A 24,555-nucleotide genomic window follows, 5' to 3' on the forward strand; every position below is an offset into this window, starting at 1 on the left:
TTTTTGATGCCTAATGGTTTCATCAGTTGGTGGATAAATTTATTGAATAATTGACTTCAATGAACTCTGACCCATAATTCAGTTCTTCAGTACAAATATTGAAGAAAATTTGTTTACTTTTTGGGTGGGGCTTCTCCCAAAGGCTGCATATTCTCAAATAAATTCCTAAGGTATTTTGACATGGGAACTAATCACGTGCTTCAGGCTTACTTCTGCCTAAAAAGTTATTTACGGTTCTGAATGAGATCCTGGTTAAGTGAGGTACTGTCATTCTCAAATTATAATACTGAGATTTGTATTTAGTGTTGAGTCTTCAGAATGACTATGTGATTGTCTTTAAGAAAAACAATGTTGACAGTACCTGAAGCTAGTTTGAATATGTGGAAGTATTTTCTGAGCAGAAGCTAGTCTAAATGTACCCCTGAGCTCTGATCCTACTTATGAGTAAGCATTGACTAGGAAGCAGATTCAGTTCTTGTGTTTCTTGGGACTGCTCAGCATGGATTTTGAGCAAAGGTCATTTGTATAATTTGAGCTGTTTTTCTTCCAAAGCATAAAAGATTATACTGGACTTAACCTTGTTATGTGACCTAACATCAGGTTCCCTGGTATATGGAAAGATTCAGTAGTCCTACTTATCTTAAATCCTAAAAAGGACTATTAAAAGAACTTTGTAGATTGTATCAGATACCACAAAAAGTCAAGTCTTTCAATAACCATATATTGTTCATGTAAATGCAAATTGTTAGGCTTGAGGTAAAATAATTCAATGGATTTGGGGATTGGTTATCTAGTAGACAAGAATTAAGTGCATGTTCAGGTGGAAATGAATTTGTTCATTTTAATTGGCACCGTTTTCTTTTGAATATTCAGAAATGCAAACTGTTCATTTTACTGATGGAAATGGAAATTCAGCTTGAGGATTTGAATAGGGTGGATGTATATATTTTACTAATTCAAATTGCAAAAATATGTAACTACTTTTTAAATAGAATATAAATGTTAAAACAAATCTGTTATATATTTTTAAATATGTGTATCAAACTTTTGTTAGTTGGATATAGGTTACTTTGTGTGCTTTATGAATTCATAACTTTTAATAATAAAGCAGTTGTCATTTGATTTTTTTTTCCCTGTATACTTGAATACTAATTGGATAGGCACTAGACTTTAAAACATCTGTATAATGGTTTTCTCTTTAGGAAATCAAGTATGTTCTTTCAAGGATTTTGGAAACAAACTTCTTCATTTCTAGAATGAATGCTGTAGAATGAAGATAAATGCTTAACAGATCATCTTTACTTAAGTATGGCTAGTCCTGGGTGGAGCAAGGTGGCATGCGTCTGTAAACCCAGCTATTTAGGAGACTCGAGACAAGAGAATCAAAAGCATCAGGCCAGTTTTGTCAATTTACTGAAATCCTGTCAAAAATAACAATTTTAAAAGGGTTGGGAGCTGGATACCAGTGGTTCACACCTGTAATCGTAGCTACTCAGGATGCTGAGATCTAGGATCATGGTTCAAACGCCAGACTGGGCAGCAAAGTCTATGAGATTCGTCCCAAAAGCCAGAAGTGGAGCTTGGCTTAATGTGGTAGAGCACTAGCCTTGAGTGAAAAGTCTAAGGGACAGTGCTCAGTGTCTGAGTGAGTCCCAGGAGAGGCACCAAAGAGGGGAGGAGGAAGTGGGTTGGAAGGGGGAGGGATTGGGAGGTATGTGGAGGCTGAAGCCAGCCCAAGTAGTAAAGTCTGTGACTTGTCCAATAAATACCCGTACAAGGCTGGTTGGAGTTCTAGCTCAAGTGGTAGAGCCACCATCCTTGAGCAAAAGCTCAAGGACATTGCCCAGGCCCTGAGTTCAAGCCTTGGGAATGGCACACACAAAAAGGTTTGGGGATATGGCTCAGTAGAAGAGGAGCTGCCTAGCATGTATGAAACCTAGCATTTAATCTCCAGGACTACGATAAACCCACAAATCCTTATTAAATACTAGAGGTTTCAGAATTTCAGATCAGAAAATAAGGGAGTACCATAAGAAAACTTTCAGATGCTTTTCTTAGTATACAAATAACTCATTTACTTAAATGAGTAGTTCTTGAACTTACAAGAAGAAAGAAAAAAAGCAAAAGGAGGGAATATCACTACATTTGTTATTCCAGAAACAAGTTCTGCTGATACTAGGTTTTCTTTTCCCCAGAGGATCTGCTTTGCCCTAAGGAGCACTTTAGCTTATTTTTAAGCAGTCATAACAGCATAAAATTATATTTTAAGCCGGGCGCTGGTGGCTCACGCCTGTAATCCTAGCTACTCAGGAGGCTGAGATATGAGGATCGCGGTTCAAAGCCAGCCCGGGCAGGAAAGACCGTGAGACTCCTATCTCCAATAAACCACCAGAAAACCGGAAGTGGCGCTGTAGCTCAAGTGGTAGAGCGCTCGCCTTGAGCTGAAGAGCTGAGGGACAGTGCCCAGGCCCAGAGTTCAAGCCCCACGGCTGACAAAAAAAAAAAAAAAATTATATTTTAATGGGGTTTTCTTTGATTCCTAAACAGCTAAATAAGTAGATTATTAGATAAATGTAGGAACTTCCTTTGTACTTTAGTAAGCTAATTAGGTAAAAGGATTTCTACTTCCTATATTTTATGTTTAAGATGCTGTGTTTTTCCCCTCAATACTTTTTTTTGGGGGGGGGGGTCTTTTCTTTTTCTTGTTTGGTTGGTCATGGGGCCTGAACTCTGGGCCTGGGCGCTGTCCCTCAGCTTTTCAGCTCAAGGCTAGCGCTCTACCACGGAGCCACCTTCCCAGCCCCTCAATACTTTTTATATTAATGTAACACACAAAATTGAGCGAGCTGAATTGGAAGGACAAATGATACAACTTCAGGCTTTAGTATTTTCTCGATTTTGGGGGGAGTGGGAAGAGTGGGATGGTTGCTGGTTCTGGGGTTTGAATTCAGGGCCTTATATTCTTACTCTTGCTCAGCATTCTTGCTCACCTCTGGTGCTCTACCACTTCAACCATGCCAGCTTTCTTTTTCTGATTAATTGAAGATGTAGTCAAATGGACTTGTCTGCTTGGGTTTACTGAACCCAGATCTAGGTCTCAGCCTCATAATGAGCTAATTTTATGGGTGTGAGCCCCCAGTACTTAGCTCAACAATTTTGTTTTATTTTTGTTTAGTCTTGCTGAGTCTGTTGAGAAAACAACATTGAAACTATTTCTCTCTAGTCTCCTTTACTAGTGTAGCCTTTCACTACCTGGCCCTAGGGTTCCAAGCATCTTGTTCCATCCATAGTAATAATACAGGGCTTCACTATACTTGCTAATGTACTGTATGTAGAGTGTCACAATCTACTTTTTTACCTGGAAGCTGTGTTTCTATGTAGTTGAGATTCAGATGTGATGAGGTCATCCTGTCCTTTTCTCCTCTTCTGCAGTTGTCTCCTCTGACCCCTCTGGGAGTAGCTACAGCATCGCAATTGTGCTATCTCCCCAGCATACAGTAGCAAACATACAGGCTTTTAATAAAAGTCTATGGAATCAACTTAATGTTTGTTCTTTTTTCTTTAAACTTAATTTTCAAGGTGATGTACAGAGGGGTTACAGTTACATAAGTAGTGAGTACATTTCTTGTGTAACTTGTTACCCCCCTCCCTCATTTTTCTTCTTCATTCCCTCCAGACCCGGATCCTCCAAGATGTACAGATCATTTCCAACATATTGTCTTGTGCGTATCTCTGTTGGATAGGTTCCCCCTTTGTCCTTTGTCTCACCATTTTGTTATACCCCTTCCCTTCCCTAGTTCAGATAAGCGTGTATACCATACCCAGGGAACCAAACTTGAATTACAGAGACAACAGGATAAACCATAGGGGGTAAAAAAAGGAAAAAGAAATCACCTAGTACATTGAGAACAATAACAACAAAGAAAAACCTCTTGTGTCCATGTCTTGTGGAGTTCATTTTGCTTAGCATTGCTTCTTTTAAACTTAACATTTTTAAAGAAACCTCATCCAGGTGCTAGCTATTTTGATCCCCATGTGAAGTGAAATGTTACCAGCAGAACACATTGCTCTTCCTGTGCCAGCAAGTCAGCGAAAACTGCTTTTAAATAAATCACTAATCATTGTTCATTAGAGGACATACTGGATTATGATGGATCCAGTGTGTCCATGTGACTGGTGTTCTGGTTGGAAAAGAGACACAGGAGAACACCATGTGACAATAGAGTGATGCAACCGCAGGCCAGCAAATGGCAAGGGTTACGTTACTGGTGATTACCACACAAGCCTTTGGAGAGAGCTAGGTTCTGCGGACATCCTGATCTTGGATTTGCAGCCTCTAAAACTGTGTGCTCATAAAATTCTATGTTTTAGCCAAACATGGCCGGCCTAGGCTACCTACCAAAAACCACAACTTTTTAAAAAATGAGCATAAATTAGTTGTACAGGATAAATTTCATTTTAATGTTCCCACACATGTATTCTATATATTCTAATCAACCTCACTCCTATTGGTCTTCCCCTTAAAACAATTTAAATAGGATTTGTTTTTTTTGTAAATGCAAACAACTACTTCAACCATACTCATCCTCATACTTCACCATCTTGGTAAGCCCTCCCTACTTCTATCCCCCATGCTTACCCCAATAAAGCCTGTTTTACTTTTCTGTCCCTTTTTTAGTGTACCTCATTACACCAAAGGGTTTCACCCTGTAGTTTCAGACATGCAAATATTACATTTTACTCAGAATAACCCTTTTGTTTTCTCATGTCCTATACCCAACCAACCATGTTGATCTAGATAGAGCTTTTTATTGAGATTGTGTCACCTTCATAGTTTCAATGTATTTCAAAATTGTTCATCTCCTTTTTCCTTCATCTCCTTAAATAGTCCCATGGTTAAAATCATGTTTTCTGTGTCTGTATATATCTATGCATATATGTTATCTATATGTATCCATGAATACATGTCTTTTAGTCCTATGAGCAAAAGCATAGGATATTTTGCTTTTGAGCTTGGCTTATCCCAACATAACCTCCAGTTCCATCCATTTTCCATGCAAATAACATAACATAAAGAAAAATAATTAATTTTTATTTATGGTTGTGTAATATTTCATGGTGTATAGTACTATATATTCAACATCTGTTGCTGGGCATTCAATTTCATAAGTTGGTTACTGTAAACAGTGCAGCAACATGGATCATGCAGGTACATTTTTTTTTTTTTTTTGCCAGTTTTAGGGCCTGAACTCTGGGCCTGGGCGCTGTCCCTCAGCTCTTCAGCTCAAAGCTAGCGCTCTACCACTTAAGCCACAGTGCCACTTCCAGCTTTTTCTGCTTATGTGGAATCAAACCCAGGGACTCATGCATGCAAGGCAAGCACTCTATCACTGAGCCACCTCCCAGCCTGAGGTACATTAACATATTGTTCATTAATTACATTGTACATTACACTCCAGATATATGCAAGAAAGTGGTATAGCAGACTTAAGAGTTTTGTTTGTTTGCTTGGTTGGTCTTTTTTTTTTTTTTTTGGCCAGTCCTGAACTTAGGGTCTGAGCACTGTCCTTGAGCTGCTTTTGCTCAAGGTTGGCACTCTACCACTTGAGCCACAACACCACTTCTGGCTTTTTTTCTGTTTTTGTGGTACTGAGGAATCAAACCCAGGGCTTCATGCATGTGAGGCAAGCACTCTACCACTAAGCCACATTCCAAGCTCTCATAAGGTTTATTTTTATTCTACTTTTTTTTTGTTTGCTTTTTTGCCAGTCCTGGAGCTTGAATTCAAGGGCCTGGACACTATCCCTGAGCTTCTTTTGCTCAAGGCTAGTACTCTACCACTTGAGCCACAGCATCACTTCTGACTTTTTCTGTTTATGTGGTACTGAGGAATTGAACCCAGGGCTCCGAACCCAGGGCCCCATGCATGCAAGGCAAGCGCTCTACCACTAAGCCACATTCCCAGCCCCTACTTCTTTTTTTTTTTTTTTTTTTTTTTTTTTTGAGAAACCTCACTATTGATTTCTTTAGTGGTTGCACTCATTTACATTCCCACCAACAGTGACGTTTCCTTCTGCCCTCTCCTGCATCTTCACCAGCACTTATTACTTGTTTTCCTTCTTCTTTTTCTTCTTTTCTTTTCTTTGTAGGTCACGGGGCTTGAGCGCTGGGCCTGAGCATTGTCCCTGAGCTCTTCAGCTCAAGGTAAGTGCTGTACCACTTTAGCTATAGCGCCACTTCTGGTTTTCTAGTGGTTAATTGGAGATGAGTCTCACGGACTTTCCTGCCCAGATTGGCTTTGAACCATGATCCTTAGAATCTCAGCCTCCTGAGTAGCAAGGATTACAGGCATGAGCCACTGGTACCTGGCTTGTTTTCTTGATAATTGCCATTAGGACTGGGTGAGATGGAATCATAGAGTGATTTTGACTTGCCTTGCCTTCATGGCTAACAATGATAAGCATTTTTTTTAATGAATTGAAGGACATACTTCTTTTCTATAAAGACATTTACAATTTAGAAGGGGTCATAATGTGTAAAGTGGCTCACCCATCACATCATCTCACAAGTTGGGACCTGTGGCTCACCTCTGGCAATACTTCCTTCTTGATTTGAGGGACACTGCATGCTTTGGTTTTCTTCTCTCATTATTCCTTCTCAAGGAAAGATTCCTCCTGTATCCCCCTAATCAGAAAACAGAGCAGAACTGTTCTTCCTCTACTCTTCTGCAATTTTTTTTTTTTTTTTTTTTTTGGTCATGGGGCTTGAACTGTGGGCCTGAGTGCTGTCCCTCAGCTCTTCAGCTCAAGGCTAGCACTCTACCACTTGAGCTACAGCGCCACTTCCAGTTTCCTGGTGGTTTAGTGGAGATGAGTTTCACAGACTTTTCTGCCGGGGCTGGCTTTGAACTGCGATCCTCAGATCTCAGCCTCCTAAGTAGCTAGGATTACAGGCGTGAGTCACCGGCGCCCGGCTGCTATATTCTTATTAGATGACTTTCTCTAGTCCCTAGTTTAGGCCATCATACATCAACTGTTATCCACCAAATCTAGCATCAAGCATGTCCAAACTTAATTTTCACCCCACCTGTGTTGATTGAACACATCATGTGTCTATTGGCCATCTGTGTTTCTTCTGAAAACTGTTGATTCAATTTGCTTGTCCATTTGTTAATGTGATTATTCTTTTGCTGTTTATATTTTTTAGCTCTTTGTATACTCTTGAAATTAATCTTTTATCTATTGAATAGCTGGCAAAGATTTTCTCCCATTCCTTGGGTTGTCTTGATTCTGGTAATAGTTGGTTGTTTTTGTGGGGGGGGGGTGTTGTTTTGTTTTTTGCTTTTTTGCTGGCCCCTGGCTCACACCTGCAATCCTACCTTCTTAGGAGGCTGAGATCTGAAGATTGAGGTTTAAAGCCAGCCATAGCAGGAAAGTCAGGTAACCACTATAAAACTGAAAGTGGCACTGTGGCTTAAAATGGTAGAGTGCTATTCTGGAGTATAAAAGCTCAGGGATAGCACCCAGGCCCTGAGTTCAAGCTCATGAGTTCAAGTTCAAGCCACAACTCACACCCTCCAGAATTTCATTTCAATAAATAATATTTTATTTTTATTTATTATTATAGAAGTGATATACAAAGGAATTACAACTACAAAGTCAGGTAATGAGTACATTTCTTTTTGTACAGTGTCATCTGTTCCCTCTCTCCCATCTCCACCCATGAGTTGTCTAATTCACTTTCATTAGTGTCCAGGGCGTTCCGTTGCTACACTTTTTCTCCCTTTTTTCCTCAAGTCTGTACCCTCCCCCCAACCCTTCCAAAGATGTACACTTGAATACAACAAACAATACCTGAGAAGACAGAATCATCAAAAACTAAAAACTAGAAAGAAAGTCTCTTGTTTCCATATCTTGGAATTCATTTCAGCATGTATATTATTTTATATAAATCTGAAGAGGCACTTAGCATTGTGCCTTTGTGTTTCTCTTCTAAGAGTATCCTCCTCTGGTCCTACTGTGTGTGAGTATCTAGAATCCTGTATATTTAGTCATATCCCATTGTATTTTAGATCTAACTTCCATATATCAGAACATGTGATATTTGTCTCTCTGAACTTGGCTTACCTCACTTAACACAATTTGTTCTAGTTCCATCCATTTCCCTGCAAATGATATTTTATTATTTCTAATGGCTGTGTAAAATTTCATTGTATATAGGTACCACAGTTTTTGGATCCACTCATCTATTAGGGGCCATCTGGACTGCTTCCATATCTTGACTATTGTGAATAGTGCAGCATAGAAACATGGATATGCAGGTGTCCTTATCATAATCCTTGTTTATGATATTCAAGGCAAATGCCCAGGTGTGGCATGGCTGGGTTGTAGGTAAGGCCTACGTTTAGTTTTTTAAGGAATCTTTAGACTGCTGTCCGGAGTGGTGCTCAGCAGTGCAGTAGGGTTCCTTTTTCCCCACATCCCCACCAGCATTTGTTGTTTGAATTCAATATGTTAGCCAATCTTACTGCGGTAAGATAGTATCAGGGTTGTATTGATTTCCAGTTCCTTTATGGCTAGGGATGATGAGCATTCCTCATTGCCATTCTTACCTTTTCTTCTGAGAAGTCTCTCCTTAACTCCCTTACCCTTTAGTGATTGGCTTAATAAATTTGGGAGGGGTTAATTTCCTGAGAGCGCTCTCTTACTCTCTCTCTCTCTCTCTCTCTCTCTCTCTCTCTCTCTCTCTCTCTATATATATATATATATATATATATATATATATACACACACACACACACACACACATATATACATATACATGATATTAGGTCTCTGATGTATTGCTGTAAAGATCTTTTTCCAGTTTGTTGGCTTTTTTAGTTTAGTAATCATTTCCTTAGCTGTGCAGAAACTTTTGACTTTGTTGTAGTCCTGCGCCAAATGGATCTCTGTTGGACTTTGCATTTGGCAATCTTCAGCTCTGTGTGGTGCAGCTAGTGTAATGCATCCTGGTCAGTTGTTGGGGCTCTGTGGTGTGCCGGGCTGTCTGGTATTCTGGCCAAGGTTTGGGCCCAGTGGCGGGTTCCCACTAGGTGGTGCACAGCAGTCTAGTGTGTTGGCCGGGTTCTGTGTAAGCAAATTCCAGCTAGTCGTGGGGGGCTGGGGGTCCATTTCCAGAGGGGCTGGGGCAGTTCCAGCGCCCGATCGCATTTGAGCCCTGCGTGGGGCAGTGGGGGCGGGGTGCCAGGAACGTTCCAACTGGGCTTAATAGGAGGCTGTCCCCACCTGAGTCCTGGTTGGGAGAGGCGTGGTCACAGTGGGGGCGGGCTCCCACAGGGCTGCTCAGGAGATGGTCCCCACTCGAATCCCGGGTTGGTGCCTTTTTGTCGGGGCTGGCCTTTACTACCCGCGGGGTGAGGGGCTGTGGTCTGTGGTCCGGCCTGGTGCGCCCTTGGGCCTGGGCTGCTATGCACGGGGCCTGGCGCATGCTCAGTCTTGCGGGGGTGAGGGGGGAAGAGGGGTGTTGAGGGGCTGCCACCAGGTGTGAGAAGATTTTCCCAGCTGTCTTCTAAGCAGGTCAGGTTTTTCTGCAGGCTGCGGAGAATGCAGGGTCCTAGTGCCTACCCAGTATTAATACTGGTGGTCTTCCGTTGGAAGCAGCAAATGGTTGCGGGGTGGGGGATGAGGAAGGGCTCTGGCATCTTTGCCCTCTTCAGGTGTGGTGTCCCTTCTTGGGCGTGGGGGGGGGGAGGCTGGGGGAGAGGGGTTTGGCCAAGCACTCTGGGTCTCCTGTAGCATGGGTCCCTGGCACAGTACTCACAGTTCGGGCGTTGGTTCTGAACTGACCCTAAGCGCTGAAAGTTTTCTGCTTCCGGATGTAGATGCAGATGCAGATTGGTGTCTCAGTGTATGCTGGTTAGAGGGTCCCGGGCCCTGGGGTCGCTCTTGTGGCTTAGCTGCTCTGCAGGCACAGGATGGGGGTGGGGAGGGGTGGGAGGAAGGCACTTTGCAGTTTTCCTTGCTTGTGTGTGTTAAGTATAAGTGCTTTGTTCTTGTGATTCTCTGTTTCTGTTTTTCTTGTCGATCTCTTGGGGTGAAGTGCATGTAAGGACTCTAAATCTGTGATTAGACAGCCTAGGGTGACCCCTATTGTTTTGCTGTTATCTGATGTGTCCGCATACATAGTATTTTGAACTTTCAGAGAAGTTACAGCCTTGTGTTCCTCCCCAAAGGTATCTTGCTTCATGCAAACCTCTTAAACTTGATGTAGTCCTATTTGGCAATTCCTGTTCTTGTTTCCTAGGCAATTGGAGCCCTATTCAGAAAATAATCACTTGTGCCTATAACTTGCACAGAATTTTCTTTATAGATTTAAAGTTCAGTTCTTTCTTTGAATTTGTTGATCTAGTTGGAGTTGTGTGTATATGTGTATGTGTGTGTGTGGTGTGTGTATGTATGTATGTATGTATGTGCGTGCTTATCCTGGGATTTGTCTCACGGCCTGGGCGCTGTCCTTGAGCTTTTGTACTCAGGCCTAGTGTTTTACCACTTGAGCTGCTGATCCACCTCTGGCTTTTTGGTTTTCAATTGGAGATAAGCGTCTCATGGACTTTCCTGCCTGGGCTGGCTTCAAACTGCAATCCTCAGACCTCAGCCTAGCCAGTAGCTAGGGTTACAGGCATGAGCCAAAGGCACCTGGCCTAGCTCTGTTTTCTTTGTGTATAGAGTAAGGTACAGAACTTTCCCCAGATATTTCCCAATGTTTCAGAAACACTTTTCATCCAGGAAAACATGTGTCTCACTATTTTTTTGTTTGCTTTTATATTTATTATTATTTTGTGCCATTTCTGGGGTCTGCACTGTCCCTGAGCTGCTTTTACTCGAGGCCGGCATTCTACTATTTGAGCCACAGCCCACTTGTGATCCTCCTGCCTCACCCTCCGCACCCATTACTGGCATGGCCACCATTGCTGGCTAAAATCTTGAAAATACAAAATATTGAAAAATTACTTGAAAATGTGCCATATTAAAAATAATAAAAATAGGTATGGGAAGTTGGCTCAGTGGTAGAGTGCTTACCTTGCATGCATGAGGCCCTGAGTTCGATTCCTCAGCACCACATAAGCAGAAAAAAGCTGAAAGTGGTGCTGTGGTTCAAGTGGTAGGATACTAGCTTTGAGCTGAAGAACTGAGAGACAGCACCCAGGCCCAGAGTTCAGCCCCCATGACCGACAAAAAATTAAAAAATAAAAAAGTAAAAATGGAGCCAGGTGCCAGTGGCTCATGCCTGTAATCCTAACTACTCAGGAGGCTGAGATCTGAGGATCACAGTTCAAAGCCTGCCCAGGCAGGAAAAATCCGTGAGATTCTGATCTCCAATAAACCACTCAGAAAACTGGAAGTGGCGCTGTGGCTCAAGTGATAAAGCACTAGCCTTGAGCTGAAGAGCTGAGGGACAGTGCCCAGGCCCAGAGTTCGAGCCCCTTGACTGACAAAAAACAAAAACAAAAAACTAGAGAGGTCTTCATTATTTGAGGCTCTGAGGTGAGATTCCTGGGAACCCAGGATTTCAACACCAGCCTAAAAAATATGTGAAAATCTGGTATCAAAATAATAAACATAAATCTAGGTGTTGGTTGCTAATGCCTGTAATCTTAGCTACTCAGGAGACCTATATCCTCCAAGGATCACAGCTCAAAACCAGCTCAGGCAGGAGACTATTATGAAACTCTAGTCTCTAATTAACCACACACAAAAAAGTAGAGCTGTGGCTCAAGCACCCAGACCCTGAGTCAAGCCCCACGACCGACCCCCCCCCCCCAAATGTTTTAACATATAGTAGCCAGATTGCTCTTACTACTTAATATATAAAAGAGATGAAATTTATTCTCTGATTTAAGATTTTTCAAGCTGTGACTGAGAGTTCCAGAAATACCTTTCAAACGTCTCAAGTACTAGACTGTACTTCATATTGATGTTATGCCTATGTTTGCATTAGGAGAAAGGGTTTGCTGATTGATTGATTGATTGATTGATTGATTGATTGATTGATTTAGGGTCCAGTTGTGGGGCCTGAACTCTGGGCCTGGGCGCTATCCCTCAGCTCTTCAGCTCAAGGCTAGCACTCTACCACTTGAGCCACAGCACCACTTCCAGCTTTTTTCTTTTTGCTTATGTGGTACTGAGGAATCGAACCCAGGGCCTCAGGCATGCAAGACAAGCGCTCTACCACTGAGCCACCTTCCCAGCCCCATGCTGTTTTAAACAATATTGAAAAACATTACCTAAGATTGAATCCATTTTTTATAACTACAAATAAAGAATTTATTTAAAAAATTTCATGTTTTAGAAATAAAACATTTAAAAAACAAAAACTTCACAAAAATAGTAATTTCATTCTATCCAATTGCTTAAGTGTGTTTTATAAATTCCAAACAAGTAAAATAATGTATTTTCAAACTTTTATAAAACAAAAAACCACAATCATTACTTACAAAATTTTCTTTATTCTTTCAATAGAGGAACTCACAGATATTAAAGTTATGTACTTATATTGTCAAATACAATCACCAACAGGCAAGTAATTACAGTTGTATTTTGTCTAAACTTTATATAGTTTTATTTACTTCCTATAGAAATGATGAAACACTGTGGTTACTAGTAATGATGTTAAAATGTATTCAGGAGACTGAGAGAGATCTGTGGATCATGGTTCAAAGCCAGACTGGGCAGGAAGGTTTGTGAGATTCTTATTTCCAACTAACCACCAAAAAGATGGAAGTGGAAGCCGGGCGCTGGTGGCTCACGCCTGTAATCCTAGCTACTCAGGAGGCTGAGATCTGAGGATCGCGGTTCAAAGCCAGCCCGGGCAGGAGAGACCGTGAGACTCCTATCTCCAATAAACCACCAGAAAACCGGAAGTGGCGCTGTAGCTCAAGTGGTAGAGTGCTCGCCTTGAGCTGAAGAGCTGAGGGACAGTGCCCAGGCCCAGAGTTCAAGCCCCACGACCGACAAAAAAAAAAAAAAAAAAAAAAAAAGATGGAAGTGGAGCTCTGGGTCAAGTGGTAGAGCATTAGCCTTGAGTGAAAAAGCTAAGGAATAGCACCCAGGCCTTGAGTACTGGCTGGCACGCATGCATGCATGTGAGCACATGCACACACACGTGTGCTCGCACACACACACATGCACACATAAAAAGTAGAAAAGTACATATGCTTTTGGTAAGCAAGAACTTCTTTAAGTGAATACAGCATTTAAATTTAAATTTCTTGAAGGTTATCTTTTTTTTTTTTTGGTTGTGGGCCCTGAACTCTGGGCCTGGGCACCTTCCCTCAGCAATTCAGCTCAAGGTGAGCACTCTACCACTTTGAGCCACAGCACCACTTCTGGCTTTTTCTGCTTCTGTGGTGCTGAGGAAGCGAACCCAGAGCCTCATGCATGCAAGGCAAGCGCTCTCCTGCTGAGCCACCTTCCCAGCCCCTTGAAGGTTAGGTTATCTTTTAAGAACTGTGAGGTGATCACTTCAGATTTGATTAGCAGTGACTTGTCAGTAACCTCAAAACTCCCAGCCAGGCACCTAGGAATGTAGCTTAGTGGGAGAGTGCTAGCCTTGAGCAAAAGAAGCTCAGGGAAGTACCCAGGCCCTGAGTTCAAGCCCCAGGATTGGCAAAAAAACACCCCAAAACTCCCAGCCAGGAGAAGATCCTTTCTTTGTTCTCAATGTGGTCAGTTTATGGCAAGCCTGATGAATTAAGAGAAAACATTTTGTAAACTTTTAACAGAAGTTGATATTACGAATTGTCAGCTAAAGATATCACCTCTGATATATATGGATGGTTTCATTCAATCCATGTTCTACCAGCATATCTCCTACATATATGATGATAATCAAGTGGCTAAGTCCTGTTGTTTCAAATGATGCATGATTTCTCCTAATCTGCATCTCTGTAATACCTTCCTTCAGATTTGACTGCTCCAAAGTGATTCTGCCTCCTGATCTGGGATATCAGTTCATTTCATTGGCTCTTGAAATGGGTAAGGGGCATTTAGATTATACTGAATTGTCTCCAGCTGGGCCCCAAACTGTTCTTTATCTGCCTTGATGGCATTATGACTCTTTCTAGAATTTCATATTTGATTAGGATCTGTAAATTTCTATGGGAAAAAAAGAATTTTCAATGGTATACTTTTGATCATAGTTGTAAAAATTCCTTTGCAGTTCACTAAAATCTTCAGATTTGCTATCTAATCTGGACTGCTGTCCTGTTATTGTGTTATCTGATTTCAACCTTCAGTCTTCAGAGAAATTCTTAGAAACTCACCCTTGGTATAGGATTTAACTTTTAAGAATCAAGATTATCTACGTTGGTTTATTTCTAAATAGGATTAATATCGGTAGGAAGATTCAGTAAAAGATTGATCTGTAAAGGAGAAAGTTCTGTTATAGTCAGAAAAAGGCCTACATCCACTTGCTGCAATTATGTTTTTATACTGGCTTGTGCAAAATGGGCATATGTTTTTGCAGGAATTCTTTTTGAGGTGCTGTTGAAAGCACACAACCACCCTCTGGTGTCAGAAAATGAATAAATACACAAAAGATATATGAGATTTCGTCAAGGCATTTTACCACTTTGCAGAAGGGTGTGCTGCAACAACTCTCCCCAGAACTAGGTAGACAGACTAGGCAGGGTGGTCTGCTTGGCTTGTAGTCAGACACGCAGATACACATATACATATACAAATATAAAGTAATTGGTTGCCAGGTTATGGTACAAGGAGGTTAGAAAGCACCCTCCATCAGTGAAAGGTCCCTACTTGGGAAAGACTGTCCTTTTGGAGGCAAGGGTCTTGTCATGGTTGTCTGGGATTGGGGCTGGGGGTTGCCGATGGTTACAGTTGGAAGAGGTTAGTAAAGTCAATAGAACGTTTCCACTCAGGAGCTGAGATTGTAGCTTAGTGGTAGAGTGCTTGCCTACCATGCATGAAGCCCTGGGTTTGATTTTTTTTTCTTTTTTTGTGTGTGCCAGTCCTGGGGCTTGAACTCTATGCCTGGGCACTGTCCTTGAGCTTTATTTTGCTTAAGGCTAGCACTCTACCACTTGAGCCACAGAGCCACTTCTGGCTTTTTCTGTGTATGTGGTACTGAGGAATTGAACCCAGGATTTCATGTATATGAGGCAAGCACTCTACCACTAAGCCACATTCCCAGCCCTGGGTTCATCCATTGACCTTGAATCCTGAAATAATGAAAAATACTCTTATATTCCATTGAAGACAGTATTCTTGAACTTCTCAACACTAAAAAGCTTCAGTTTATTTGGCATCACAGCCATTTCCTAACCTAGACCTTATCCTTACACTTAACTGCAAGCTAACTCAAAATTTAACCCTAATTTTTAACACCAAAGAATAAATGTAAGGAAAAATATTGTAGTCTCCATGAAATTCCACAGTGGTTTTACTTCTAATTTTTAGTAGAAAACTTAGTTTGACCGTAAAGCTCACCCTGCCCTAACCCTAACCTGCATTAGAAATATGAACCCTTACCCTAAGCCTAAATTACCCTCAAATGCTAAAAGTAAGCTTCATACACTATTCTCTCTTGCTAGATTGGCACCAACTGATACTTCATAAAATAGGTGGTAGTTTGCCTCAATATTTACTCTTTTTCTAATTCTAAACCTAACTCTTAACTGGAGCACTGAGGCTAACTGTAACTCTAATGCTATCCAAATCCTAGTATTAATAGCAACCCTGTATTTCTTATTCATCCAGTTTTACTCATCTTGTCATTCTAAGATTAATTTTCATTTGACCCTTAGTGTCACATTTTCCTAACCCTAATCTCAGCTGGAACCCTCACTCTAACCCTGATCCTAATGGTAGCCCAATCCTAATGATAATGAAAAATACTTGAGTTCGGATTCATCCTAACGGAAACTTCTTGAAATAAATTGCAGCTTGCCTGAAATCCTACAGAATTCCCAACCCCAATGTCTAAATTAACATGGTCCCTTCCATCCATTGGCCTTGAATCCTGATATGATGAAACCTGCTCTATTCTCCATTGACAGCTAAGTATTCCTGAACTTCTCAACCCTAAAAAGTTTCAGATTTACTTATTAACATTGCAGCCATTTCTTAAGCCAAACTCTATCCCTAAATCTAACTGGACAGCTAACTCTAAATTTCACCCTAATCAACCCTGAAGAGGAAACATTAGGAAAAATACTGTAGTCTCTATGAAATTTCACAATGATTTTACTTCTAATTGTTAGTAGAAAACTCAGTTTGATCCTAAAGTTTGCCTTTCCCTAACCCTAACCTGAACTAGAAACAGAAATCCTAACCCCAACTCTGTCCTGCCTTGGCTGGCTTCAAACCATGATCTTCTAATCCTGAGTAGCTAGGTTTACCAACATGAGCCACCAGCATCTGACCCTGTCCTTTAGGTTATTTTTATTTTTTCTTTTCTTGGCAAAAGGCTGGTGCTCTGCCACTTGAGCCAGAGCTCCACCTCCAGCTTCTTGGTTGTTAATTGGAGATAAGAGCTCCTCAGATTTTTCTGTCCAGTCTGGCTTTGAATCTCAATCCTCAGATCTCTGCTTCCTGAGTCGATAGGATTACAGACACGAGCCACTGGAACTCAGCTTGCTTTCCTCTCCTTCTTTTCACAAGTTTCAGATCTGCATCATGGTTTGGTTTGCCCAGCCTTATCTTTCTTTATCTTGCCCACTTATCTTTCACAAACTTACCCTGCCAAAAGTTCTCTTGCCCTCTTAGCTCCAGTGTCTGCTTCCTGGAAGGCCCAGGTCAACACAGTTGGCATTGGTGGTGTGCAAGAAGGAGGTAGCTGGATGTTGTGGCTTTAGACTCAAATCACTCACTGTCTCCATGACAGCGAGGTCTTAATTCCAGGTTCCATCTAGAACCTGGATAACCTCTACCACATGTTTTACTAAACCCAGTTACAACTTTCACCTGGGTGTGATTGCACAAAGCTGTAATCCTAGTACTCAGGGAGTAGAAGCAGGAGGATCTCAAGTTGTAGGCCATCCTGGGCTAGATAGGGAGTTTGAGAACAACATGGATTACATAAAGAAATCTTGACTTGAAAGTCAGGGAAGAAAGACTTTCACCAAATGTGACTTAGAAGAATGCTCCATTGGAGGGGACGCTCCATAACAATACAACTGATCAAGCCTATTTAAAAAATATGAGACATAATCCTAGCCACTCAGGACACTGAGATCTGAGGATTGCAGTTCCAAGCCAGCCCATATCAGGAAAGTCATGAGACTTTTATCTCTATTAACCTCCAGAGAACCAGAAGTGTCACTGTGATTCAAAGTGGTAGGGCACTAGCCTTGAGTAAAAAAGCTCAGGGACAGTCCGTGCCCAGGCCCTGAATTCAAGCCCCAGGACTGACAACAACAACAACAACAACAACAACAACAAAAAGAGAAAGCAATTAATTCCAGGACAATGGAATGAACTTGTTAGTAATTGTATTGACTATCCTTAGTTTGCTCAGGCTGGCAATAAGATTTAAACAACAGAAATGCATTTCTCTCCCTGTGGAGTCTGGAATACCAAAACCAAAGTACTTTCAAGGGAGCGTTCCTTCAGAGGCCTTTTCTAGTGGCTTTTGGGCGTCTACCCTCTTACTGTTCTTCTAGGAAAGGAGAAGGAAGGAAAAGGACAAGAATAAGAAAAGGGGAGAAAGAGAGAATCCCGTTATGGGGTAGAACTTCAGCATAAGAATTGTGCTAGGGGGGCTGGGAAGGTGGCTCAGTGGTAGAGCACTTGCCTTGCATGCCTGAGGCCCTGGGTTTGATTCCTCAGCACCACATAAGCAAAAAGAAAAAAAGCCGGAAGTGGCGCTGTGGCTCAGGTGGTAGAGCGCTAGCCTTGAGCTGAAGAGCTGAGGGATAGTGCCCAGGCCCAGAGTTCAGGCCCCACGACCAGACCCAAAAAAAAAAAACAAAACAACAACAACAAAAAAGAATTGTGGTAGGGGAGCAATTCCATCATAACAAAATGTTGAAGAAGAACTGGAAGGGCTCACCAGTCCTATAAAAAACCAAGTGAGAGCATAAGGCTGTGAGTTCAAGTCCCAGTACTGGTGAGTGCATGCATATGTAGTGTGGGCAAGCATGTGTGTGCACACACACACACACACACACATGCACACACACAAGCACACCACAAAGTCCAGGACAGTTAATCCTATTGAAAATTGAGTCTGAAGATCAGAAGGCCTCTTTAGGAGCTGCCAAGGGAAAGAAAGTCTTAACTCTTAACTCTTGCTGTGTGAGAGCAGGAAAAACTGAAGACCAAGGCTGTGGGAGTAGATCACTGGTAGAGTATGTACTTAGCATGCAAGCCCTGTGTTCATTCCTCAGCAGGAAAAAAGAAAATTCTGAAGACTAAACTCAGGATTTTGAATAGTCTTGAGCTTAATGATATTTGAGTGTCCAGCAAAGGTAAATCTGTTAGATCAAAGAGATCAGGGCCTGGGTTAGGAAAACACAAGACCCAGCCACATAGGTTGGAATCATCTGAGTACATGCAAAGTTTTTTTTTTTTTTTTTTGGCTCCTTTGACTCTGAAATCAGCCTGGGATGTAGCTCACTCCTCCCAATTGTGGATATTAAACTATTCTCCCTCAAAAAATGAAAAAAAAAAAAAAAGGAGTAGCCTTCTGAGGGAGAAGTTCCATCAGGGACCTACCTCTTTTTTTTTTTGGTCGGTCACGGGGCTTGAACTCTGGGCCCTGAGCGCTGTCCCTTAGCTCTTCAGCTCAAGGCAGGCACTCTACCACTTGAGCCACAGCACCACTTCCGGTTTTCTGGTGGTTTATTGGAGATAGGAGTCTCACGGTCTTTCCTACCCGGGCTGGCTTTGAACCGTGATTCTCAGATCTCAGCCTCCTGAGTAGCTAGGATTACAGGCGTGAGCCACCGGCGCCCGGCTGCCCCTACCTCTTGTAGATGCTATACATCTGGGGTTTTTTGCTTGTTATTTTGTGTATAGTTTTTGTTTGTTTGTTTGTATCCTGGGGTTTTGAACTCAAGGCCTGAGCACTGCCCCTACCCGAGGTTTTTGTTTGTTTTTTGTTGTTGTAGGGCTTGAACTCAGGGGCTAGGTGCTATCTCTGAGCTCTTTTTGCTCAAGGCTAGTGCTGTTCTACTTTGAGCCACAGCACCACTTTCAGTTTTTGAGTGGTTAATTAGAGATAAGAGCCTCACAGGGACTTTTCTGTCCAGGCTGGCTTTGAACTGCAATCCTCAGATCTCAGCTCCCTGAGTAACTAGGATTACAGGTGTGAGCCACTGATGCCCAGCCCCTGAAATTTTTTGCTCAGGTTTGTGTTCTATTACTTGAGAGACAGCTCCGCCTCTGGCTTTTGGGTGGTTAACTGGAGATAAATAGAGCCATGGACTTTCCTACCCAGTCTGGCTTTGAACCGTGGTCCTCAGATCTCAGCCTCCTGTGTAGCTAGATTTTCAGTTGTGAGCCACTAGTGTGCAGCCAATACATATGGGAACTAACAGCAAAACCCACCTGGGATACCCTGGACCTAATACTGGAGGAACAGTACTATGCTCCCATCATACCTGGAATAATTATGTTACATTAATCTACAAAACCTAGGGGAGCATCCTTGAGCCTGGGCTTTATATATATATATATATGGTTAATGCTGACTGAAGCATGAGACTGATTAGAGAGAGCCTATTTTGTATTGAGGACATTCTCTTGGCCTGTGAGATTTTATACCTCAGCGAGTAACACCAGAGCATGGTGCAAAACTCTTTTTTAAGGTAGATACTAGAAGTCAACATAAGAACTACCCATGAAGCCAGGTACCAGTGGCGTATGCCTATAATCAATCCCAGATACTCTGGAGGCTCAGTTCTGAGTTTTGCAGTTCAAAGCCAGCCTGAGCAATAAAGTCTGTGAGACTCTTCTCTCCAATAAGCTACCCAAAAAGCCAGAAGTAGAGCTGTGGCTCAAATGGTAGAGCATTAGCCTTGAGCAAGCTTGAGTTCAAGCACCAGGACTGGCACCCAAAACAATAATAATAACACCCACAAAAACTGGGTGCTGGTGGCTCATGCCTATAATCCTAGCTACTTAGTTAGGATCCAAGAATTATGGTTCAAAGCCATCTTGGGTAGAATAAAGTTTGGCTTTAATAATAGCCTTAACAAATGGTGTGTTTACATCAATATAAAGTCCAACTCCATTCTAAACTTAGGATGCTTCCGTCCTCATGGACAGAATTATTGAGTATTGTTGAGTGAGGTAGGCTTTCTAGATTACATAGATAGGGATTTTAAAAAAATGACAAGGCATGTTGGGCTCCAGTGGCTCATGCTACCCAGGAGTCTGAGATCTCAGGATTTCTATTCCAAGTCAGCCTGGACAGGAAAGTTTATGTAATTCTTATCCAAATTCACTATGAAAAGGCGGAAATGGAACTGTGGCTCAAGTGTTAGAGTGCCAGCCCTGAGTGAAAAAGCCTAAGGAACAGTGGCCACACCCTAAGTTTAAGCCTAAGTTTAGGTAAATGAATAAAAAAGGGCAGATGTGACATGTGGCAGATAACATCTAGTCCATCATGATACTTCTTCTTGCCCTGGATTCCTGCAAGAATGCTTCCCAGAATTCTTCCCAGAATGCTCTGCATTTCCCCTCCAACTCTGTTTCTTCCCAGAATGCCATGGGATCCTGCTCAACCAATAAAAAGAGCCAAGGCAGAACACAGACACAGACAAGTCATCAAGCAATCAGGATAAATCCCCAGAGAAGAGATACAGGAAGAGCCCTGTCCTAGAACCACAACCTTCCAAAAGGACTCCATTGGACTATGAGCTATGGGGCCCTCTTTTGCTTTCAAATAAACTTGCTCTGTTGTAAACATTTTCCTGCCTTCTATTTCTTTGATTGGTGGAGAAATGAATCTGCACCCCTCCACCCCATGGTATCTCTGCCACCTGATGATAATCATTGTGTGGACCCTATGCTATATTTAGTGCTTGAGCTCACTAGCCTCAACCAATTATTCCGTGTTTCTGGAGCCTGGCTCTTTCTCTATAAACAATCACCACTGGTTATGATCTCCAAAGTATGTGGGGCTCTGTGGGTCATCCAAGGAGCTGAGATCCCATCTAGCCTCATTGACAGAAAACTAGGACAAGAGACTTTATGCCCCATAGCAACAGGAAGACTGACTTTGATTTTTCATTCTCTAAAAGATTTCAGGGTCTTGAGCCATTGAAGGAGGAATACTTAGTAGCAGTAATTAATGCAAAGGAATGGGGAGATGCAAAGGGAATCTAAAACAGTATGGAACCACAAAGTCTCATAGAGAAAACATTATAACTAAGTTCTCAGCATCCTAGGTGGTCCACCAAGGGGTGGAATGTCAGACTTTTTAATCTAATCACCTAAGGATTGATGATGGGCTTTATTGCAACCTAATGTGATTCAACCAACAGTTCCTGAAACAATAGATCTTTAATTGACCCAAGTCAGTAAACCATGGCCTAGAGATCAAATGTAATTTAGTACACAACCCCCACTCCCATTCTGCAGACAAAGCGGGTATGTGGCTCCTGCCTGTCATCCTAGCTACTCATGAGGTTGAGTCTGAGTGAGGATCATGGCTTAAAGTAATTCAGCAGTGATACTCACCAAAGACTATGTTGGAAATAAACTTTACAACTTGGGGAGAAGAGGGGTCAGGAGGGGAAAATACTGGGAGAAAATGAGGGAGGGAGGGACACTGTTCAAAAAGAAATGTACTCAATACCTGACTTATGTAACTGTAATTCCTCTGTACATCACCTTTACAATTAAAAAAAAAAAAAGCCAGCCTGGGCAAGAATGTCAGGAGACAGCAGAGCTGTGGATCAAGAGGTAGAGCACTAGCCTTGAACAAAAAAAGCTCAAGATAGTGCCCAGGCCCTCAGTTTAAACCCCAGAACTGGCACACATGCACACATGCATGTGCACATAGACACACACACAAAATTAATAATTTTTGGCATGGTAGGAATGTACATACCGCTAGGTAAAAATCAGAGACATAATGGATACAGAGGGAAAAAGTCAATATATGAATAATTATGTAAAAGCAGTTATGAATTTTTTGTTAGTGTTTTTGTTGGTGGTGGTAGTGTCTGATTTTGCTTTTGGTTTTTTTTTTTCTTTTGGGAGGGCAAAAAGGGATGCAGAAAGGGAAAGAGGAAGGGTGAACAAAGGCAGTCATGCCATTCAGTATACACTACGTAGAAAATGATTTATGCAACTTGTGGACAGGGAAGGGGAAACTGGGGAAAGCAAAGGAAGGGGTGGCATTGTCCAAAAGAAATGTACTCCTTACCCACTTACGAAGTGGTAACCCATTTCCCATTAATAATAACACATTAAAAATATTTTAGCTGGGAAGGTGGCTTAGTGGCAGAGTGCTTGCCTAGCATGCATGAAGCCCTGGGTTCGATTCCTCAGTACCACATAAACAGAAAAAGCGGGAAGTGGCGCTGTGGCTCAAATGGTAGAGTGCTAGCCTTGAGCAAAAAAGCAGCTCAGGGACAGTGCCCAGGCTCTGAGTTCAAGCCCCAGAATTGGCCAAAAAAAAAAAAAAGAGTCTCATAGTCTTTGCTGCCTGGCTGGCTGTGAACCACTATCTTCAGATTTCAGCCTATTGAGTGGCTAGGACTATAGGTGTGACCTACTAGAGCCCAAATAGCTTGGCTTTCTTGTAGCTAGTGCTCTATCACTTGAGCAACACCTCCAGTCCAGCTTTTTGTTTGTTAATTAGCGACAGTCTCTTGGAGTTTTCTGAGCTAGCTTCTAACATCAAGTTCCTGCAGGTCTCAGCCTCCTGGATTGCAGTGTGGGACCTCACTCCTCAGCTACTTTTCTTCTTCTTTTTTTGCCAGTCCTGGGGCTTGAACTCAGGGCCTAGGCACTGCCCCTGAGCACCACTTCCCATGTTTTCTGTTTACATGGTACTGAGGAATTGAACCCAGGGCTTTATGCATGCTAGGCAAGCACTCTGCCACTAAGCCACATTCCCAGCCCCTAGCATTTTATGTGCGTGATATTCTAATAACTTTGTTGACATTATTACTTTCTGAGTGAGTAGAAAGTAACAAAATTTATTAGTGATCACATAAGTAATACTTTGGAAACTTCCAGAACCATTTTTTAATAGAGGGAAAATGTGTGGAAGTATTAATTTCATGCATTTCTTTGTTCATTCATTCATTTGTAGGTTCACTGGGAAAAAAGACCTTCTAGGGTCTTTTTCATTGCTGTGTGTCAACTAAGCCAAGAACAGTACTAGACCCATGGTATTCAGTCAGTGTTTGTGAAATTCACTAATCCATTCATTCAATAATTTTTTTTTCTGGTCAGGGGGCTTGAACTCTGGGCCTGGAGACTAACTCTCAGTTCTCCAGCTCAAGGTAGCGCTCTACCACTTGGGCCACTGAGCCACTTCTAGTTTTCGGATGTTTTATTGGAGATGGGAGTCTCATGGACTTTCTTGCCTGGGCTGGCTTTGAACTGCAATCCTCAGATCTCAGCCTCCTGAGTAGCTAGGATTACAGGTGTGAGCCACCAACACCTGGCTCAGTAAATATTTATTGAGCAGGGAGACTAGTCTTGGAAAAAAAAATGACAAGCCATTCTTCTCTTTCTAGTATAGTGGAAAAAATGCACAGCATAGTATGTAGCAATAAAAATGCATTCAGATATGAGTAACTTATACCACAGGTGCAAGAATTTTATTTCTATTTTTTTTTTTTTTTTTTGGTCCGGTCGTGGGGCCTGAACTCTGGGCCTGGGCGCTGTCCTTCAGCTCTTCAGCTCAAGGCTAGCACTCTACCACTTGAGCCACAGCGCCACTTCCGGCTTTTTTCTTTTTGCTTATGTGGGGCTGAGGAATCGAACCCAGGGCCTCGAGCATGCAAGGCAAGCGCTCTACCACTGAGCCACCTTCCCAGCCCCAGGTGCAAGAATTTCAGAGGATGGAGTTGGGAAGGTGGCTCAGTGGTAGAATGCTTGCCTTGCATGCATGAGGCCCTGGGTTCGATTCCTCAGCACCACATAAGCAAAAATAAAAAAGCCAGAAGTGGAGACGTGGCTAGCCTTGAGCTGAAGAGCTGAGGGACAGCGCCCAGGCCCAGAGTTCAAGCCCCACAACCGGACCCAAAAAAAAAAAAAAAAAAAAGAATTTTAGAGGAAGAGTGATGTTTAGGAAAAAAAGGACAAGAAAAAGAAAAGGTAAGCTGGTAAGCTGGGTGCTGGTGGCTCATGCTTGTAATACCAGCTACTCAGGAAGCTGAGATTTGAGGATTGTGTTTTGAAGCCAGCCAGGGCAGGAAAGTCTGTGAGATTCTTATCTACAATAAACCACTCAGAAAAAGCTGGAAGTGGTATTGTGGCTGAAGTGGTAGAGTGTTACAACCTTGAGCACAAAGAGGCTCAGGGACAGTGCTCAGGCTGAGAGTTCAAGTCCTAGGATGAGAGGAAGAGA

At 42.2% G+C, this 24,555-nt stretch overlaps 1 protein-coding gene and 1 pseudogene across 2 annotated transcripts in view; one reads left to right on the forward strand and one right to left on the reverse strand.

Moving 5' to 3' along the window:
- Positions 1 to 20,830, forward strand: part of Ube2w (ubiquitin conjugating enzyme E2 W) — an 85,056-nt gene extending 64,226 nt beyond the window's left edge. The window contains exon 6 of one of the 2 annotated variants that reach the window (XM_070038740.1): positions 20,725 to 20,829. In XM_070038740.1, the coding sequence (XP_069894841.1) occupies positions 20,725 to 20,753 (29 nt within the window). In that variant the 3' untranslated portion in view covers positions 20,754 to 20,829. Of the gene's footprint in view, positions 1 to 20,724 lie in introns of both variants that reach the window. The other variant, XM_070038737.1, reaches the window with a different exon arrangement.
- Positions 13,816 to 16,830, reverse strand: LOC138839075 (nucleoporin p54 pseudogene; annotated as a pseudogene).
- Positions 20,831 to 24,555: the final 3,725 nt, after the last annotated feature.

Source organism: Dipodomys merriami, unplaced genomic scaffold (assembly GCF_024711535.1).
Source record: "Dipodomys merriami isolate MVZ:Mamm:240054 unplaced genomic scaffold, mDipMer1.0.p SCAF_291, whole genome shotgun sequence".
Lineage (NCBI taxonomy): Eukaryota > Metazoa > Chordata > Mammalia > Rodentia > Heteromyidae > Dipodomys > Dipodomys merriami.